We start from the raw sequence: 18,710 nt of genomic DNA, 5'->3' as shown, positions 1-18,710 counted from the left end.
TATTCTTCTTCAAGTACTCGATTACCGGTTCATAGTGGCCATTGGCATAAATGTACTGCACGACGACCGCCAATAACGCGATAAACGCAAAGTTGTATATGGCGTTGAGGATACGCCAGATGATTGATACCGACGTAGAGATACCTTTTGGCAACTCTACGATCTGCACAGTTTTTGCTGCAGAGGTACTGACCAAATATTTGCCACTTGGCGAAAAGGCGACGCGGGTGATGGCAAAATTGTGCACCTTCGGGAAAACATGAACGCTCTGCAATTCCTCCACTTTCAATAGTGTGACAGAGGAGTCACTCCCAGCAAGCGCCACAAGACCCTCAGCATAGTCCATAGAGGTGATGCCCTTGATCTTCTTAGATACCACGCGGGACTTGAGAACCTTCTTTTTGGGCACAGAGATGTGTGCCACCACGATACCTTCACCTTTCTTCAACGCTGCGCCGATCACAATCCGATCGTTGTCAATGAACCGGATCTTGGACAAGGCCCAGTCCTTGAACTCGGGGATGCGCATGATGGAGTTTCCGGTGATGGGCGAGACAATTTCCAAGGAGTTAGCCGTAACGTATGCCAACGCCTTCCCGTCTGGACTGAAGTGCATATCCTTGACATCGCCACCAGTGTCAACCTCGTGTTCCAATTCCAAGGCCCTTCCCCTGTTACTGAGGAGATAGATGATCCCCTTTTCGGCAGAGGTGGAGATGGCTGCCGAAGATGCATCGGGCGAGAGGTACGTGCACTTTTGGTAGACGCCAACATCTCTGCTCGTGTAGATTTGGGCTTCTTCAACGAACTGCAAGTGGGCATCTTTGAAGGTGAACTTCTTGAGGTGCTTGTTGACCCCTGCGGCAATGCTGGCGCTCGACTGGTTGACGCCCACGAGGACTACATCGTTTGTAGCATCAATACTCATCGGCGAATCCTCGTGGTCGGGAAATTGAATCTCACGGTACTTTTTCAAGACTTTGGGCTTGTCAAAGTTGACACGGATGGCGGTGAGCTTATTGGGAATGCCGTTGCTGCCCTCGCCGCCGCCGCCGGTGACCAACAAAAGGTTGTCGTTCAAGAACTTGGCCCCGTAGATGGGGTATCCCACATCGAGACTAAATGTCTTTTCGAGTTTCATTGCAATGGAGATTGAGCAAGGAGGTTGAGAGTACAATTTCAAGGGGAGCTATTTTGTGTAACTGGCTATACGTTTTACTGAACACGACGGCTAATGACACAGCGAGATTGCCACATGTCGCCTGGGGAAGCACGTGACATAAACAATTTTCATACATCAAAACACAGATCAGAGGTCAATAGCGGCAAAAAGAATTCCCCAACGCAAAAACAAAACAATGTCGGACGTCACAGACTTTTCCGACTGGGCTTCCACACAATTTCCAGGTCTAGCGGAACTTGACTCGCTCCTTCGATGCTTTATCTGCAAAGACTTCCTCCGGGCGCCGGTACTGACCAGTTGCGGCCACACGTTTTGCTCGGCATGCGTGCGCAAATACATCTTTGACAACGCCAAGTGCCCATTGTGTCAGACGGAACAGTACGAGAGCGGGTTGAAGAGAAGCATTTTGTTGGAAGAGATCGTGTTGTGCTTCCTGAAACAGCGACCGGACTTGCTCCAGGTGCTACAGAAGCGGATTAGACCCAAGGCCGACGCACACGTGTATGATAACACCTCTTTGATTGTGGAGGTAAAGTCGGATGAGATAACTGATGACTGGAAGGAGGTGGTGGACGTGGAGGATGAGGTCACGGAGGTCCCGAAACAAGGCCTTACGTACACTTCGCGCAAGACGGAGACCAAAGGTACTGCCAGACCCAAAAACCTCAAGCAAACGTCTGTTGCTGTTCCCTTCAGGCAGGAAATGGTCGAGTGTCCGGTCTGTTCCAGCATCATGTCGGCGGAGGACCTTCAAACGGAGCACATTGACTACTGTTTAAACGGGGATACGCCGCCTCCTAAGATTCAAAAGCGGCCGCGGTCCTCCTTCTTTCCTAAATCAGCAACTCCCACAAAGTCTCCACCGTCTGTTCCTTCAGTGTCCCCTCCGCCTACCGAACCGGAAACTACGAATTCTGATTTCTACTTTAACGAGGCCGAGAAACACGCACAGAGCTCCGAGTCCCGAAAGTTACCAAAACTCAACTATATGGCGCTAAATAACCTCAAGCTCAAGGAGAAGCTTCAGTCATTGGGAATTTCAGCCGTCGGCACGCGGCCGCAGCTTGAAGCCAGATACAACGAGTACTACATTTTATTCAACTCGAACTTGGATAGTAGTCATCCCGCATCGGAAAGAGAACTACGTCACAAGCTCAACCAGTGGGAAGCCCAGCAAACGTCAAATGGAAATGCCAGCAGCGTCTTGTCCATGTCCCGGACTAGCAACGCGCGGTATATGAATATCGAAAGCAAGGAGTTTGATAAGAAGGGCTGGAACTGGAAATATAGTGCCGAGTATAGGGAGTTGATCGAGCAAGCCAAGGAGCACGCTAGAAGAAAGCGGAAGGTGGGAGAGACCGCATACGAGCCGGAGAAACGAACTAAGCCTAGTTCTCAACCGCAAGAGCCAGTTGAATTGCGAACTGAAACGATTACAGCGGTTGACGGAGAAAGCGGGGGAGACGAAGAACCAGTTTACAGGATGACCCATACCCAAGAGGATACTCTGTTTCTCTCAGATTTGGAAGCTTTCAGCGATGCCAGCCAAGTGCTAGCCCTGAGGATAGCTAGCAACCAGGATGGGTCTTGATCCACGTTATTTATTTCAGCCAGCTATCTGGCCAATGAACCTTGCATAATACACTCAATAAATCGATATTGAACATTCCCCCGAGTTAATCTGTTGATTGTCGTAAATATGCAGTTGATGGAGCCGTAAATACGGATTATCACACCAAATAGGTTTCAGGAAAATTGCAACATCAGCTGGCTTCAAACTTTACATCCAGATCTTACAACCGGGTCGATGATTGCGTAAACGCTGAACTAAAATTTGCATGTCACCCATTGCTCTGAACATAGTATTTCTTCAGAGTTTGAGTTCAACTAAATCAAGATTCAGTCTGAAGGGTTCAGATAAGTGGTACTGCCCCTAAATAGCAACAGGTTAAAGCTATGCAGAACAGCTATCTCGATTCCGATAGGGCGTGCACTAGGGTCTGATTGTCTGCGCGTACACTATCCTGATTTTCAGCAACTGGCTGATAGAACGTCACTCTATTATTTCCATTCTGGTATCAATCCAGCCAGATACAGGAGTAGCGGAGTGAAACGGCACGTCTAAAACGAGCAAGATGCATGGATCACGCCAAGAAGGCGAGGGTCGAGTGAAACTGGACGCCCTGCCATATAATTAGTTCACGGTCAAGCATGAGACGACGCGCATCATCCGGAAGCCGCGCAAAGAATCTGCCAAGTCTACATGCCAAGCATACACCCAAACAAATCCATACGCCTTAATACAGGCCTATACACATAAATAGGGGTATACAATTCACCAATAGACCACTGATCGATTTTTATGCATTTATTACTGTCTTTTAAGTTTTTTTCTTTTTGCCAGCGCGTGAAACGCACTGCAATTGATCCGTGCAGGCCTAACGATTCTCGCCCCCCTTCCGCCGCACCACGTGCAGTAGCACAGAGCGTGTGCGGATCGAAACGCGCTGGCGGGAGGGGAGAGCGCGTTTTCATGTAAACAGAGCAACACAGCAAGCGCGTTTTTCTCGCATGACATGTGTTTGTGACACGCCCCAAAAGCTTTTCCCTACACCAGCTACGCATGTAATTTACGCCTAAAGATTAAGGAAGTCCGCGCATTTGTGCAAGCCCCAATTATATATCCTCTTTATTCGCCCTTAGCAAATAAGAACAACCAACTGTTTACAGATATCCAATCCACCCTCAACAACTGAGCTACTTCTAATAAGACCGACTAAAAACCTGACTCAATCACCAAACCAACCTTAAGGCCCGCTTCCAGTGTAACGCTCAGCCATCCACACCCCTCCTACATCCATGTCACACAACTTGAGTGGCTTCATGGCCAACTCAAGCCCCACCAGGATGGACGAGTGCCACGCCATCACAGACACGCCGTTTAGCAAAATGGGCTTTCGGACGCACCATCTTAGCACGCCGCCGCGCTCAACGTCGCGAACCGCAGCTACGCGCGGCACGCACAGTCCTACAAAGCACACAGAAGAGACAAAACTACTACTCTCTCCCGCGTTCTCATCGCCTGTTACGTCTGCTTCACACACCTCCAAGCCCCCGCAGCCGAGCTTCAAAAAGATGACGCCAAAGCTGAAGAAGAAGCCGTTGAAAATTGTAGAGGAAATTGCGCCTGACGGGTTGCCGGTCATCTCTGATTATGGCTCCGCCAAACCGCCCTACTCCTACGCGACGTTGATTGGTATGGCAATCCTTCGGTCTGAGGACCGCCGCTTGACGTTGTCTCAGATCTACCAGTGGATCATCGACTCTTTCGGCTACTACCGCAAGAGCGATGTGGGCTGGCAGAACTCCATTCGCCACAATCTCTCTTTAAACAAGGCCTTTATCAAGGGTGACCGTTCCAAGGACGGTAAGGGCCACTACTGGCTCGTGCAAGACGGCTATGAATCGCGCTTCGCCAAGGGCCGGTCGTCAAAAAAGAATGAGAAAAAAGCACGTACCAAGCCTGAGAAACGCGATGAGAAACTCAAGTCATCCTCACCGGCTTCCCAGGAGGACTCGCCGTGTCCCCAATCCAGTGACGTCTTTGATGAGGATTACGAGCCTTCTGTGGAAAAAACTCCAACCCACAAGATTATCAGCCATGACGGTTTTCACGCGTGCCACATCCCTACGATGCAGCTGTTGGATACCCCCAGCCCACGCCCTGGCTTGAAACGCGCGCGTACCACGATAGGCTTACAGCGCGTGTCGGCTAGCCGTAGCAACGAAGAGGAGTTAGTGCTCAAACGCCCAAAGCTCAACTCTGCAACCTCTACACCATCCCACTCGTCCCATTGGTCCCTCTCAGCTGTGGGTGATTACCACGGAAAACTCCCGGGGATTCACTTCGACTCACCCAGCGACACACCTGTTTCTCGGTGCTTCTACTCCAACAGCCGCGATTTGCCTCTTGCATCGTCTTTCAGTTGCACATCCAGTATCGAACTTTCACCTGTGAAGCAGAGCGAAACTGGCCCGCTCTTGGAGCCGTTGACTCCTGCGTCGCGCTTGAAGGTACCTAAGACGCTTCTCCGCACACCGCTCCACTCAAGCGTTCGCACGCCACTCCACTCAGGCATTCGCACGCCCGGGTCGTCAATCATGAAGCGCATTTGGAATTCGCCGTCGTATCTCGATGACTTTTACACGTCTCCCAGTGTCTCCCGCAACGGTGACGATGACATCATCGCCCGCGCCTGTTTTGGGTCTCCCAATAAGCGTGATATCCGGCGCAAGCAGTATTGGGACCATCTGGGGTCCGACATGGTAGTGTCCGACTTGTTTGGTGTGGACATTTGCTCTGTGGTGAAGCGTGCTATCGAAAGCGTCAACCGCACGAACAGTGCCACGGCTGACGGTGACCGCGACTTGACCGATGATGATGGGAATAACGCGTAATCTCATCCCACTACCGTTCCCCCGCACATTTGTGCCTATTCTTTATACGATTCGTTCGTTGTCTTTTGTTACTATTTGGGTAAGGTTCTTTATTTCTATGTCTACATTTTTTGTTCTCTTTCTCTATGTACTATTTACTTGGTTTCTTTTTTAATACAGTTCAGGGTCCGCTTTCAAGATTAGTAGAGCTTGCCAAAGGGTATGTTTTAAATGTGCCAGGGGAATATAGTTCTTAACCGACCTTGGGAGCTTAGGATTTACGTAAGTGTATTTATCCATGAGCAAGTTGGGTTCGCATACTCAATTAGAATTACGACCATTTGTATGCCTTTTGTCTACTAAGACCGTAGTCTGGTTTAGGATATGCTGTCCGTCGTTTCTGGGGCTCCAAGTCCTATCACGACCAGATTTTCCACCTCCACTGATATCCGATTTACTGATCCTTTTCTAACTTAGGGTTTTCACGGAGTACACTCCCTCTACGTATATTTGTCCAGCCTTAGTTTTCAATTCACATTAATCTTCAATATGTACATATATCTGTACGCATATCTGTCTGTATCTCTTGAACCTCGATTGGTTGCTAATCGTGGGTTAGCAACCAATCCAGATGTACCAATGGCCTAACGCCTGTTTTTTCCCAAGGCTCTATATTGCTAGGACCACTGAACAAATTCGAGTATTTGGATGGTCTTAGAACTTATACCTAGCCCCTGAGAACGCATCTATTTCTACCACCGGTAGATAATTTCTTAAGCATTAATCCGTGCTGGAGCAGCCCCTACAACCACAAGTGATGCACTGGATCTTTTTCTCTTCCAGGAGATCGTTCTTCGGGACACGGCAGATGCACGTGGAACCGTGGTTGTTCTCTTTCGTCTGGATGCAGCGAAGACAACACAAGTTCTCGTATCCCTGCTTGCGCCACTTGGCAATCAAATTGATATCACCATACTTGTTCTTCAAAAGCCAGTCATACAACGGCTTCAGGATGATTTCCTTCTTATAGTATAGGTCGTATATGTATCGCGAGCGTTGGTGGTGGATCTGGTAGATTTCCCACAAGATCTCGTTCTTCTTAACCGAAGAACTGGCTGTGGATTTTGTCTCTGCTGCTTTGAGCTTGTTGTTGAACTTTTCCAACAGGCTCTGAATGCTCTCAAAGCCCTCAGGGGCCTTCTTGGTGCGCGACGTCTTTAGCTTTGGCATGAATAGAGATTTGGTACGTGTGGCTGTTGATTAGGTGAACGAAAGTACACTCCAGCGATAGTAGACAATAATGTTAATGCACGTTAGCTATATATTCCAAATTTTTGAACTGAAAGATGCTGTCACAAACATGAAGTTATATCAACTGATGCTCGATAATGCCTCAGTTGAAAATTATCCGTGCAGGATTACTAATCGGATTTTTACCGTTTTTCGCTGGAAGATTCTATCTGCACACGGGCGGCTATTTTCAAATCTGCTATTCTATCAATTGTAGGCTTTTGCTTTTCCCTCTTCATCCTAGATATTCATATAATGCTGTCGCAACAAGAAGTGGACGACAAGGTCAAATTGTTGAACGAGCCTTTGCATGGGATCTACATTCCCGTGGGCTTGTTTGTCACCGGGTGTTTTATCGTGGGTTGTCTTTCCGATATTACGTTCGCGTACTACGGGTTGGCATTCCTCGCGGTGGTTTTGTCCGTCAGAGTGACCATGGCTCTTCTCAAGAGAAGTCCGGCGATGCATGATGTCAAATGGCAGGACTTTGAATTGGCTGAGACCACCATCATCTCCAAAAACTCCGCCATTTACAGATTCAAGTTGTCCCGTGAAGACCAGTACTTAGATATTCCCGTGGGTCACCATTTAGCCTGCTGCATGGTGTTGGATGGCAAGGACGAAATCAGATACTATACGCCGATCTCGTCCCCAATGGACCGGGGCTACTTCGACATCTTGGTCAAGTCCTACACAGACGGGAAGGTTTCAAAAAAGTTTGCCCATTTGAGAGAGGGTGAAACCGTCAAATTCAGGGGCCCGGTCGGCAGATTAGACTACGTTCCAAATATGGCCACCGAGATTGGTATGATTGCCGGTGGTTCCGGGATCACCCCAATCTTGTCGGTATTATCCACCATCGTAACCACCCCAGACGATGTCACCAACGTCAACTTGCTCTACGCCAACGAGACCGAAAACGACATCCTATTGAGAGAGGAGCTCGACGAGTTTGCTGAAAAATATCCAGGCTTCAAGGTCAACTACACCTTGACGACGCCACCAGCCAACTGGGACGGCGAGACCGGCTACATCACTAAGGAGATGATCAGAAAGTACATGCCAAAGCCTAGTGCCGAAAACAAGTTGCTCATCTGCGGGCCGCCGGCCATGAAGACTGTCGCCATCCAGTTGACCACCAGTCTCGGCTGGAAGAAAGCTGTCATGCCGTCCAAGTCTGACGACCAGGTCTTTATCTTTTAACTGTGTTAAGAAAATTTAATCAGCTTACATAAGGGGTTGGGTAGGAGTAGGCTAGGCGTAGACATCTTGAGCAGTAAAGGTGATAGAATACAAACCGCACTGGGTGCAGTGTGGAATAACGGTTGATTCTACGTGTATAATTGGGGTTTACTTTAATCTAAGGGATGAACTACAATTGATGGAGTTAAGTAACACAACCTTGAGCCCCCAGAGGAAGGAGCTCATCATTTCATAATAGTTGAAAATAAGGCAAAGTCGTCATCATAGCGGGTTAATTAAACTTCATAAGGCAGAGTACAGTTTGCTTTAAGTTGTATATTGTTGATTTCTAGTAACTTGCTACTGAATAGTACTGGTGTCCATAGCGATAAGTAATCAGTGGTAGCTGACTATAATAATTTACTTGTCTGTTGGTAAGGTAACAAAGTCTTGGATATGCAAATAGAATATTTATGTTCGTTAGTTTTGATATTAAGGATAATAACGCTGAGGGCATTATATGCCCTTTTTACAGGCTGTTCATCCAGAAAAGTTGCTTTTGGTTATCATGGACCCATTTTTGAGCCATCATTTGACTACCTGGGTGAGCCAGTCTGATATTTCTTCACACAGACATCTAAACAACCCAGTGACTTCAAACATGTGCAAGGACAGGTATTAACAAATATTCATTATGATTCAAGATAGACGGGACGCTACAGCATCGGAATCACTTCCTCTTCCGAGGAAAAATAATACCGACATTGACAGGACTCGAACCTGCGCGGGTACACCCAAGACATTTCGAGTGTCTCGCCTTAACCACTCGGCCACAATGCCACAGATAAAATTATAGACGTTTTAGTCACGTCTTGACCATTACTAGTACTGGTATTGATGACCATATACCGAAGTGTAAGAGGTATAAAAGGAAAGGAAATGGATAAACCTGTTTATAATTGGCGGTACTGCAATAAGTACTTATCAACAGACTCTAATCACGTGTTAGTAGATTGGCTAATTATCTGATCTACCTTGTCCCAGACTCCACTATAAGTACTCGTAGCAGTTCGTAGTATGCTCGGAACATTTTCTTAACGGAATCGAAAAGAAACCACGCATTCGAATATCTATCTGGTACGTGACATTTTCAGCTTGTCTTGATCAATAAGGCTGGCACTACAGCGCGTTATTAGGGAATTGCCCTTTTCACCTGTGATATCCCCCCCCACAGTTTACAGGTCGCGAAAACCCCTTAGATATAGCTAATTCGATTAACATCAATAGCCACCCCCGCCCCTTACCCAGTAAATCAGTCACCCTTTACCTCTCACCGACAGTTTCCAGCAGATATCAGTAAAACCTATCTTAATGGGCTCAGAGGTACGGAAATCGGTCGAAAAAGTGCTCACAAGCGCCCAGCGAATCGCAGTCATTGGAGCCGGACCGTGTGGTGCTGTGGTGACCAAAGCACTCCTAGCCGAAAACTGCTTCAGCCACATCCAGGTATTTGAGCAACGCGCGACGTTCGGTGGTCTCTGGAACTTCAATACACACCAGAATACCGACCACGTTCCGTCCATTGACCCATGGTACACGCCAAGTCCCACAATTGCCACTGGTGCGGATATTGCATCCTCCAACTTGGATGAGGAGGCCTACAAGGGGGTGAATCCGGAGAAGGACGGGGCAGAATATGCCTGGCTAAGCGCGATATATGAACTTCTTGATACCAATGTGCCCTCTCCCCTCATGGAGTATCACGATTTGCCGTTCGGCCCGGAGCTCCCATTGTTTCCGTCGCATTTGGACGTGTTGAAGTACATGCAAGCATTTGCGCGTGGCATTGAGTCACATGTGAAGTTCGGTACTAAAGTGGTGAGCGTGGAGCAAGACAACAGTCTAAAGTGGAATGTGGTGCACAGAGCTGTGTCCCTGGGTACCCATGGTGGAGCTGATGCTTCAGACGATGTCACGGAGACGTTTGATGTGGTGGTTATGGCTACCGGAAACTACGATACGCCGTACATTCCTGTGATTACGGGACTCGCGGAATGGAACGAACGGTACCCGGGATCTATCACTCATTCTAAGGCGTTCAAGCACCCAAGGGACTTTACGGCAGTAAAGAAGGAAGGTGAGATTGTGGTTGTCGGAAACTCGGCCTCTGGTGCCGATATCGCCTTCCAATTAGCTACATACTTTGAACAAACAATTTACCAGTCTGTCAGGTCCGAAAACTCTCAACCAGCGGGGGCCAATCCTCACATCGTAAAGATCGGGGAGATCGGCTCAGTTGATAAGAGCCTGAAGATTGTTTTGTTAAAGAACGGAGAAACGCTCACAAACGTGGCGGCAATTGTGTTTGCCACAGGTTATTTGAAATCGTTCAAGATGTTGGAAGCGTTGAACCGTGAGAGCGAAAACAAGCTCATCACTGATGGGGCCCGTGTGCATGGCTTATACGACCATATGTTATCGTTGCACCACCCCGGTTTAGTGTTTATAGGCTTACCACGGTTTGTATTGCCTACCCATATAGCTGAATCCCAGGGTTCCTGGCTTACGGGGGTGCTTGCCGGCAGAATTGCCTTACCAGAAGAATCCGTCTTAACCAGCTGGGAGGGCGAGAGAGTGCTGTCCCACGGTAATGGCAGGTATTTCCATGACATGCAGTTTCCCGAGGATGTGGCTTACTATCTGAAATTGAACAGGCAGGTGTATGAATCAGGGGGCTGTGGTTATGTTCCAGGGGAGTGGTCAGAGGAGCGCGTGAGGATCCGAGCCTCCACCAAAGCGATAAAGGAAGCGTATATCAAAATGGAAGAAATCACGGGAAGAAAGGCGTCTTCTGTTGCAGACTTGGTTGAAGCGGGATACTTCAAGTGGCCTGAGTCATGAATATGAAGATTGGCTGTACGGGTACTCAATTGGCTAAACTTCAGGTTGGATGCTAAACATAGTGATATATAGACATTAGAGGGATTTAGAGTTAAGATTCGTCGACGATAGATTTATTTATATACGTACATCTGAATAACTGTCTTTTTCTGAGTTTTATAATCAGCTGGACGATCTGCGTAAATGTTCATCACCGCTATACTTTACACCAGCCAAGAATTATTAAATCTTGAGGACGAGATTCTAACAATGAGGGTGAATTACTATGGTAGAGACTGGAATGTCAGCTTAGCTGTCATTACCAATCTCTAGCTGGACTAACAACGAATTTAATTCACTGACTGGGGCTATGTACAATTTTAAACGTACCTGCTAATCATATGGGTTTCCGGTGTGATCTGCATCCTATACATGTTTAAAGTGTATGTTTCGCCGAGATATTTTTGGTTCAAAGGTTTAATCCCCACGTGTCTATCTGTGGTTTGTTTTAACCGTTACCTGACCTTCATACTATTTACGAGTCATCGTAAATCCGTATCATATAGCGTAAGCATACACTGCTAGTGCAGTTGCACCTATCACTAGAAGTTTGACTACAGAAAGGTCGAGCTTGCACAGAACCCTTCGCATCGGCACAATTTATGCGATGTTCGAAAAGTATCCATCTCATCAGGCCACCTCGCTTGGCATACGCCCAGTTCTTGTCTACACTTTATCTTTCAAAACATTCACTATGTACAGGTAATAGTTTCTCCTAGACTACTCTTGGGGCCAAACTGATAATTTTGTTGTGGTGCTTGTCCTTCAATTCCTTGGCAACCACACTGGTGATTCTGGTGCCAATCGGCTCACCGGAGTTCTTGTTGACGAGCACACAGGCGTTGTCGTCGAATCTGATGGTGGACCCGTCAGCTCTGTTTCTGATCTGTTTGGTTCTGCAGACAACCGCATGCACGACATCACCTCTCTTGACTCGGTTGGAGTTGGAGGCACCGGTGATGGAGGTGGAGATTGGCTTCGCCTCCTTGACGACAACAACGATTCTGTCGCCCAAGGTGGCATAGTTCATAGGTGTCTTTCTCAAGACCTTGATACACTCGACAACCTGGGCACCGGAGTTGTCAATGACTTTCAATAAGGACTTTAAGTACAACATGTGTGTAGTGGATATGTGCTGAGTGCGTCGCAAAACCTCTTGTCTTTTGTGTTCCCGAATTTTTCAGTCATTTTCGCGGTTGATGTTAGAAGTTTTCGGAACTCGGTGCAGGAACTATCACGTGCCAATTATGTTACCATATGCACGACAAAAAATCTCCCTGCAGCACCTTATCATGCAAGTAAGATAGACACTGTAAACAACTCCGGTTGAATTGAGTTAGATCCATTACTATCATATGTCTTTTACTCTATTGTACGTCTTTTTCTTTTAAGAATTGCTTCTTGTTTCGAGATGTTTTATTGACTTCTTATATACTAATATTGCCAGTACTTACGGCACTTTGATGCATCCAAGAGTACTCTGTCGAGTTTTAGGCTACAACGGCGACATTGATGATAACGGAAGACCATCGGGTCTCGGCTTCCAACATTCCACACTCATAGGGTACACACGGAGGCAGGTAGTAGGCCTAAAGTACCCCGCAGTCATTGCTGATGCTAACGATTCCGTGGACGGTGTGGTAGTTTCTGGCCTAACGGCGGAAGATATGACGCTACTAGACGCGTTTGAAGGGGATGAGTACGACAGAAGAAGCGTAACTATTGGTGGTGAAGATTGTATGGTGTACTACTGGATTGCAGGGGCTGACCGTCTTGCTAACAAGTCCTGGGATACCAGTTTCTTAGAAGATGAGGCACAGGTACAGAACTGGCTCGAAGCCGAAGGCGTGTGAGCACGAAAAAAGTACTTAGAATGTGTTAACTGTTTATTTGGGGGGGTACCTCTGTTATCTGGACAAGCCTTCCTGCGTTGGTTCACAGAAAACTTGACGTAAGCGTCAATTCCGATAGTTATCCCACGTCTTCTTAATCCTTTTTGCCCCGATTTATTAACGTATTCACCAAATTGTTCATGAGATTGTTGACTCTATTTCGGATTTTCTATTGAATCCGTTAAAATATGGTAACTTTCCTATCTAGATTGTCGAGTTGCTCCCATGCTATACTACACATCTCGTGCTAAGCCGAAATTTATTCCAAACATCTACGACCTCGATGAGTTTCAAGCTTAAACCAGTTTGATCACACTTCAGATGTATGCAATATATTTCAACTTGGAACTCTTTACCATCTCTCGTGCCAAGGAACCCAACCTCACCGGAAAATTGGGTGTCTATAAAGCAACATCTCAACTACCCTTGATAGCTGCACAACTTAACCACACAGACATATCCCCCGGCTCAGTCCCCGAAAGCAACGAGCAATTTTCCACCAAAATACCCAAGCTAAACAGAGGGTAATCTAGAGATATAATTCGAAGAGAAAACACGTTGATTGACTCTAAATAGCAGATGCAGCAAGGAGTGACGCTCGATTCCCCCACGTCTAAAGCATAGTACCACGGATTATGCAGCTACAAGAAACACAACTTGGGTGAAGCCACACCGAAACCATCAAGGAAGCAGTACAACGGCCTAAGTCCTCTTTTGCCAGAATTCTTTCGCTGAAAATCTATCTCAAGCACCATCCCTGGCGCTCGACTAAGGGCGACAGATATCAATTATACCTCGCTCGCATCTCACCATTCCTTCACCCTAACTGGAACACCCTGCTGTTTCACACCATATCCCGTCCAGAGGTCTCCCAAGAACTTGAAACGGATTTCATCCACTACAGAAAACTCAATAAGCTTCCCCTGGTGCTCCGGCAACGTACTCGCCCCGATACTGTCGTACGCACACCACAAGTACCCCGAGCATGACTTATCCATGAACCAACCAAGCGGCGGTTCTCTGCGGTTAGTTTTGTGCCGAAGGAGCTGGCTAGCCGGAGGAATGATGGCGGCCTGGATGCTTATAGAGTCGTAGTACATTGCCTTAATGCTGTGATCGTTGAAGCCTGTGCGGTCGTCATAGCTACGGGCGCCGGAATACATAAGCAACTTCTCCGATCCCTTTGACCGCTCAAAGGAGCCCGGCTTTTTGCAAAATTTGAACCCCGAGTTAATCCACATCAAGGTCTGATCGTCATCGGAGGAAATATGACCCGGCTGGATCGAGCAGATCTCGTGAGCCACCGCGGGATGGAACGCCTCTGGTGTGAGTATCCCCACTGCCCCGGCGTAGTTGTCATTGAACCGATAATTCTCGTCCCCAGCGATTGACATCCCAAGCCAGAACATTTCTTTGTCTCCCCACACACGCGCCTTGACCTGCCACCAGAAATTGAGGTTTGCGGCCATGAGAACACCTGTAAAATGCGCTGTTTTGCGGTATGCCACGATACCCGACTCCATCAAGTGCATCTTATGAGCCTCCTCACTTATGTATTCGTTATGGAGTGTGAAGTTGGTGGTTACAGGGATGCCAAAGAGCAAGTTGTCGAACACACGCGGCATCATCTTACGGAACAAGACGCGCCCGTCACGCGCGCTGGACTGGCGTACCTCTCTGTCCTTGAAAAACAACGTCTCTGACGCCACATACCCCGAGGTTTTGAAGAAGTCCGCGGGTTTGATCAACGGAACGGCGTCTGTATCCATCAAGAGTGTCTCGTCGAAAGAACCAAACAAGTACGAAAAGAACTTGTTTGCAAATCGACTAAAGAATTTTTCATATTCCGGCTTCACAACCGCACTCACATCCGCAAACCAGAGCTCCTGCAGGGGAAAAGCGAAGTCGTACACGGATCGGCCCACACCTGCTTTCTTTGCTTCGTGTTTCACGGGTTCCTTGCTATCCTTGAGCTCGTAGAGCTCGATAATCTTGCGGTAGGTCTTTGGCATGGATGCCATGTCGAACGGCTGTCGCGCGGCAGCCACCAACTCCTGTTGTGATTTCTGGCTCAAGTCTTTGCGGTGAAAGATTTGAATCGGCAACTTGTTGTCGAGGCCACGCAACACGCGGATGAGGTTCACTACGTCTTCTTTATGAGCATCGCCCGCGGTAATCACAATTCCCTTACCGTTGAATCCCTGGAGGAGATCGAGAATGTAGCAATCAGCGGGGTTGCGGTTTGCCTTCTCACTTGTCTTGGTTTTCTGAGAACTATCCTTCATGTAATCAGCCATTACTGGGAGCCGGCCCTTCACTGTTTCCCCGCTCCACCGAGTAAACACCGGATATGTCTGCAACATCCACGGGAAGAGCCGCTCTTGCAAGGCTGCACATGTGTTATTGGCTCCAACATGGACTTTGCCCTTGGCGTTGTTTTTGAGAGCTGTGACCGCATCTTTATTGGCGTCGAATCTGTTGTGACTGAGGTAGCACGAGCCAAAGACCCGCAAGTTGGTGGCAGCATCCACTATGGACTGTTCGGTGGCTAAAAAACCTTTGTACTTCGCCTCGAATACGGTTTCAATCTCCTGGACCTCCTTCTCGTTGACTTGCTCTGTCTGCCAGGGCACGGGTTTCTGGTTGTGTGGGGGCGACTTCATGTCCTCCTCGCGAAGCTCGTGCCGTGCCATGTATTTCTGGCGCTTCAACTGTTCCGTTTCCTCCCGCACAAATTGCTCGTGGTTGTTCACACGCCGGTCGTATTCGTACTGCTTGCCGTTCTCGAATGTTTCGAACATCCACCATGGGTCCCGCGTGTGGACGTCCTGGAAGTAGAGCTGGCAGTTCTCGCGTTTCGTGTTCTCAAGCACCTGGGCTGCATGAATCGTGAGCATGTTTTTGTAGCTGCTGGATAACTGTTTGTCGAGGTCTATCACCAAATCGTGGATCTGTTGAATCATCGACGCCTTACCAACTATAGGGTCCAATCCTTCCGCGAGCTCTGAAATGGTGACACGAAAGTCAGAGCCGTTCATCCACGCGTACAATATCTGGATCTGGAAAATGCAGAAGAGAAACACCACCACCTTGATGCCTGCCCGAATGTGTGGGCCTCGCACGTAGCGTCTCAACCACTTCTTGACGCGGATGCCTTTTTCGAGCAGTCTCGGCTTCTCAGTGGAGTCCATGGGAGATTCCGTTGTGTGTATCGTTGGAGATTGCTTTACGATCGAGGTACTGAGTCTGGTATTTCACAAGGGTTTGTAAAGGTGTTTCAAATGCGGAAGACTCATGAAATTCAGCGACTTCCTGTGTCCCAGCACACGAGAAGTGAAGTGTGAATTAAATCATCCCGAGGAGTATATAGGGGCTATACCACCCATCAAGGAGAGTGCACGCCAATTTTCTACCGAATGGGATCGCCTGATTGGACATATTGATCTGCGAGTACACTTTAATGGACGAAAGCGGGCTTGACATAAGGTGAAATGCGGTCAATGTGTGCATGCAGGTTATTACTAGATAAGAGATAAGCCTGGTTGTCTAGCTAACTCGCTTAATAACACAGTTTGGCAGACCTCAGGCGGAACACATAATAACGATAAGCCGTGGAGATAGATATCTGAATTTACGGCCGAGGTGAACGTTAACGCGCGGGCTTGGTTAGCAGTCCTGTTCACGTGCAATGACGCCCGCCGGATTAACGATAATTTAAAATCATGCAGCTCTTGGTATTGGCCAAAGCTGTATGGATACACAGGTTTATATGTACCCGTTTCTTTCACAGCCTGCCATACCAGTGAAATTTACAAGAACCGACAGAAGTGGTGGACTCCACGGAGTTGGCTCGGCTCTGTGCGCCATCATCGGATAAAAACAGTGTATGAGACTCTATCATGCCATCTGAACTTTGTAAATTCATTCTTGTGTTAGCGCTTAACGTGCTCTTTTCAGGTCTTACGTATTTAAGACCTGATCTATTTGAAATTAACTTTTTTTTTTTTCTTCAATCAAACATAAGCACTATGGGGCAAATCGCGTGTCTGTACGATTCAGACTGAGTCTGAAACTGTGAGCGCCATTTTGATCAATCCCTGCCGCAAATCTTTATAACAGAGGAAGGAGGAAATTTCCGGCACATTGTGAGTACCCATCGGAGAGTACAGATTGCTCTAGATTGACTTGCGTATGTATGTCGGATGCAGATCCTTGCAAGGATTTATGTTGCCAGACCTATAACAGACGTTTCCTGCAAAAGCTAGTTGAAATTAGTTTAAGGGTGAATGCCAAAACACCTATGATGGAGACTTTTTTTTCGCATTCTGTATATCACCATTTCTAGCCGACCTTGCTATCTACAGAACTATAGATTGCTTTTTCGGAGACTTAAGCGAAGCTCCACGTAAGGCATGAGCTAGAACTGCAAATCACAGGAAGATAAGACCTGACTTACGCTATCCTATCAAAGTCGCTATAACCAAATATTAGTTAGCCATCGGAGAGGGTAAACTTAAAAAACTTCTGGAGAGCTAAAAATAAGAAAAAAAAGAGCTCTCGAAACCTGAATGGGTGTATCAGTGGTGGCATTGTTCCTGTTTACCGCAGACTCTTTCAACAGATCACCTACCAGACCTCAGGAAGGCGGTACAATAACGCGCACTAATTATCTACATACATACAATCTCGTATCTTGGTATCAAATTAAAGCTGCAAAAAACTCTAGGCATTCTCAATTGTATACCTATATGGATTTTAAACCCTGAACAAAGTTAATGTTTAGGATTCAATCTGAGCATACGTGTGCTTGGATAAAGAAGTAGATTAACCGTGCCTATTTTCTAAGCTTTGGGTAGAGGCATCTCCTTAAAATAACGGATTTTCTCTCACAGTAACACCCTGCTGCACAATACCATAGCCCGTCCAAAGGTCGCCCAAGAACTTGAAGCGCAACTTATCCACGACGGAGAAACGCACCAACTTGCCGTTAAATTTTGGTTCCAGCGACCCTCCGACACTGCTGTAGGCACACCAAAGATACCCACCGCATGTATTACCCGCTTGTTGCCAACCATGTCGTGGCTCTTCCCCTTCGTTCTTTACTGAATCCGAGCCTGGTGGAATAATAGCACCATCGATGCTGATCGCAGCGTGGTACATCTTTTTCACCATCGCCTCGTTGAAAGCCTCCAAATCCAGTCGACTACGAGCCCCGGAGTACATCTGGGCATGTTCACTCTTCTTGAAGCTATCAAATGTCCCCATCTTCTTGCAAAATTTGAACCCAGAGTTGATCCAGAGTAATGTTTGATTATCATCCGAAGATATATGCGCCGGGTGGATCGAACAAACTTCTGTAGCCACCGTTCCTTTGGGGCGGAACTCCTTTGGAGTAATTTCTCCGACGGAAGCCGCATAGTTCTCATTAAAGCCGTAGTTTTCATCGCCTGCTATTGACATCCCGAGCCAGAAAATTTCCTTGTCACCCCACAACTTTTCTTTGGCTTGGTTCCAGAAGTTTATCGTAAATGACATCAAGGAGCTGGTGTAGTGCGCTGACCTCCGGTAAACCACCACTCCTGCCTCCATATAGTGTCTGCGGCGTACTTCGGGATCCATGAACGGATTCTTGATAGTGTAGTTGCTGGTGGCAGGAATGTCAAACAAGATTTCGTCAAGCACTGTCGGAAACATTCGGTGGAAGAACTCACCGTCGTACTCGGAATGTGTTAAGTCGAGATCTCTATCCTTGAAGAAAAGTGTCCCCGTGTTAATAAATGTTTCTG

General features: G+C 47.4%; 9 protein-coding genes and 1 non-coding gene across 10 annotated transcripts; 5 read left to right on the top strand and 5 right to left on the bottom strand.

Annotated features, from left to right (window-relative positions):
- Position 1: 1 nt before the first annotated feature.
- SEC12 (Sec12p) lies at positions 2 to 1,141 on the bottom strand (the record flags this gene model as incomplete). Its single annotated transcript, XM_019131493.1, has 1 exon — positions 2 to 1,141. A coding segment is annotated over one exon (1,140 nt), but the record flags the coding sequence as incomplete, so codon positions are not given.
- A 217-nt stretch (positions 1,142 to 1,358) lies between these two features.
- On the top strand, positions 1,359 to 2,534 carry RAD18 (E3 ubiquitin-protein ligase; the record flags this gene model as incomplete). Its single annotated transcript, XM_019131325.1, has 2 exons — positions 1,359 to 1,748; positions 1,854 to 2,534. Coding segments are annotated over 2 exons (1,071 nt in total), but the record flags the coding sequence as incomplete, so codon positions are not given.
- Positions 2,535 to 3,838: 1,304 nt separating this feature from the next.
- HCM1 (Hcm1p) lies at positions 3,839 to 5,812 on the top strand. Its single transcript, XM_019127319.1, has one exon. It carries the CDS (start codon positions 4,043 to 4,045, stop codon positions 5,639 to 5,641), a length of 1,599 nt encoding a protein of 532 aa, XP_018987542.1. The 5' UTR covers positions 3,839 to 4,042; the 3' UTR covers positions 5,642 to 5,812.
- A 320-nt stretch (positions 5,813 to 6,132) lies between these two features.
- On the bottom strand, positions 6,133 to 6,850 carry BUD31 (U2 snRNP complex subunit; the record flags this gene model as incomplete). Its single annotated transcript, XM_019126779.1, has 1 exon — positions 6,133 to 6,850. The coding sequence occupies one exon, from the start codon at positions 6,848 to 6,850 to the stop codon at positions 6,401 to 6,403; it is 450 nt and encodes a 149-aa protein (XP_018987541.1). The 3' UTR covers positions 6,133 to 6,400.
- Positions 6,851 to 7,165: 315 nt separating this feature from the next.
- On the top strand, positions 7,166 to 8,113 carry BABINDRAFT_164028 (cytochrome-b5 reductase; the record flags this gene model as incomplete). Its single annotated transcript, XM_019130215.1, has 1 exon — positions 7,166 to 8,113. One exon carries the CDS (start codon positions 7,166 to 7,168, stop codon positions 8,111 to 8,113), a length of 948 nt encoding a protein of 315 aa, XP_018987540.1.
- Positions 8,114 to 8,851: 738 nt separating this feature from the next.
- BABINDRAFT_t3 lies at positions 8,852 to 8,932 on the bottom strand. The gene has a single exon. It is a non-coding gene; the product is annotated as a tRNA-Ser (tRNA).
- A 253-nt stretch (positions 8,933 to 9,185) lies between these two features.
- Positions 9,186 to 11,122, top strand: BABINDRAFT_158856 (N,N-dimethylaniline monooxygenase). The gene has a single exon (XM_019127318.1). It carries the CDS (start codon positions 9,464 to 9,466, stop codon positions 10,991 to 10,993), a length of 1,530 nt encoding a protein of 509 aa, XP_018987539.1. The 5' UTR covers positions 9,186 to 9,463; the 3' UTR covers positions 10,994 to 11,122.
- A 625-nt stretch (positions 11,123 to 11,747) lies between these two features.
- Positions 11,748 to 12,149, bottom strand: BABINDRAFT_31273 (mitochondrial 54S ribosomal protein uL14m; the record flags this gene model as incomplete). Its single annotated transcript, XM_019131533.1, has 1 exon — positions 11,748 to 12,149. One exon carries the CDS (start codon positions 12,147 to 12,149, stop codon positions 11,748 to 11,750), a length of 402 nt encoding a protein of 133 aa, XP_018987538.1.
- A 290-nt stretch (positions 12,150 to 12,439) lies between these two features.
- BABINDRAFT_158855 (gamma-glutamylcyclotransferase family protein) lies at positions 12,440 to 12,999 on the top strand. The gene has a single exon (XM_019127317.1). The coding sequence runs from the start codon at positions 12,496 to 12,498 to the stop codon at positions 12,883 to 12,885; it is 390 nt and encodes a 129-aa protein (XP_018987537.1). The 5' UTR covers positions 12,440 to 12,495; the 3' UTR covers positions 12,886 to 12,999.
- Positions 13,000 to 13,784: 785 nt separating this feature from the next.
- Positions 13,785 to 15,539, bottom strand: BABINDRAFT_26671 (alpha-mannosyltransferase; the record flags this gene model as incomplete). The annotated part of the gene is made up of 3 exons (XM_019131385.1): positions 13,785 to 14,858; positions 14,973 to 15,182; positions 15,243 to 15,539. Coding segments are annotated over 3 exons (1,581 nt in total), but the record flags the coding sequence as incomplete, so codon positions are not given.
- Between the last annotated feature and the right edge of the window lie 3,171 nt (positions 15,540 to 18,710).

Source organism: Babjeviella inositovora, assembly GCF_001661335.1.
Source record: "Babjeviella inositovora NRRL Y-12698 unplaced genomic scaffold BABINscaffold_1, whole genome shotgun sequence".
Taxonomy (NCBI): Eukaryota; Fungi; Ascomycota; class Pichiomycetes; order Serinales; genus Babjeviella; species Babjeviella inositovora.
The sequence above is the reverse complement of the archived record's forward strand: the minus strand, read 5'-3'. Positions and strand labels throughout refer to the sequence as shown.

Coding starts and splice junctions, on each gene's coding strand:
- HCM1 (XM_019127319.1), top strand. CDS start 4,043: ATGTCACACAACTTGAGTGGCTTCATGGCCAACTCAAGCCCCACCAGG.
- BABINDRAFT_158856 (XM_019127318.1), top strand. CDS start 9,464: ATGGGCTCAGAGGTACGGAAATCGGTCGAAAAAGTGCTCACAAGCGCC.
- BABINDRAFT_158855 (XM_019127317.1), top strand. CDS start 12,496: ATGCATCCAAGAGTACTCTGTCGAGTTTTAGGCTACAACGGCGACATT.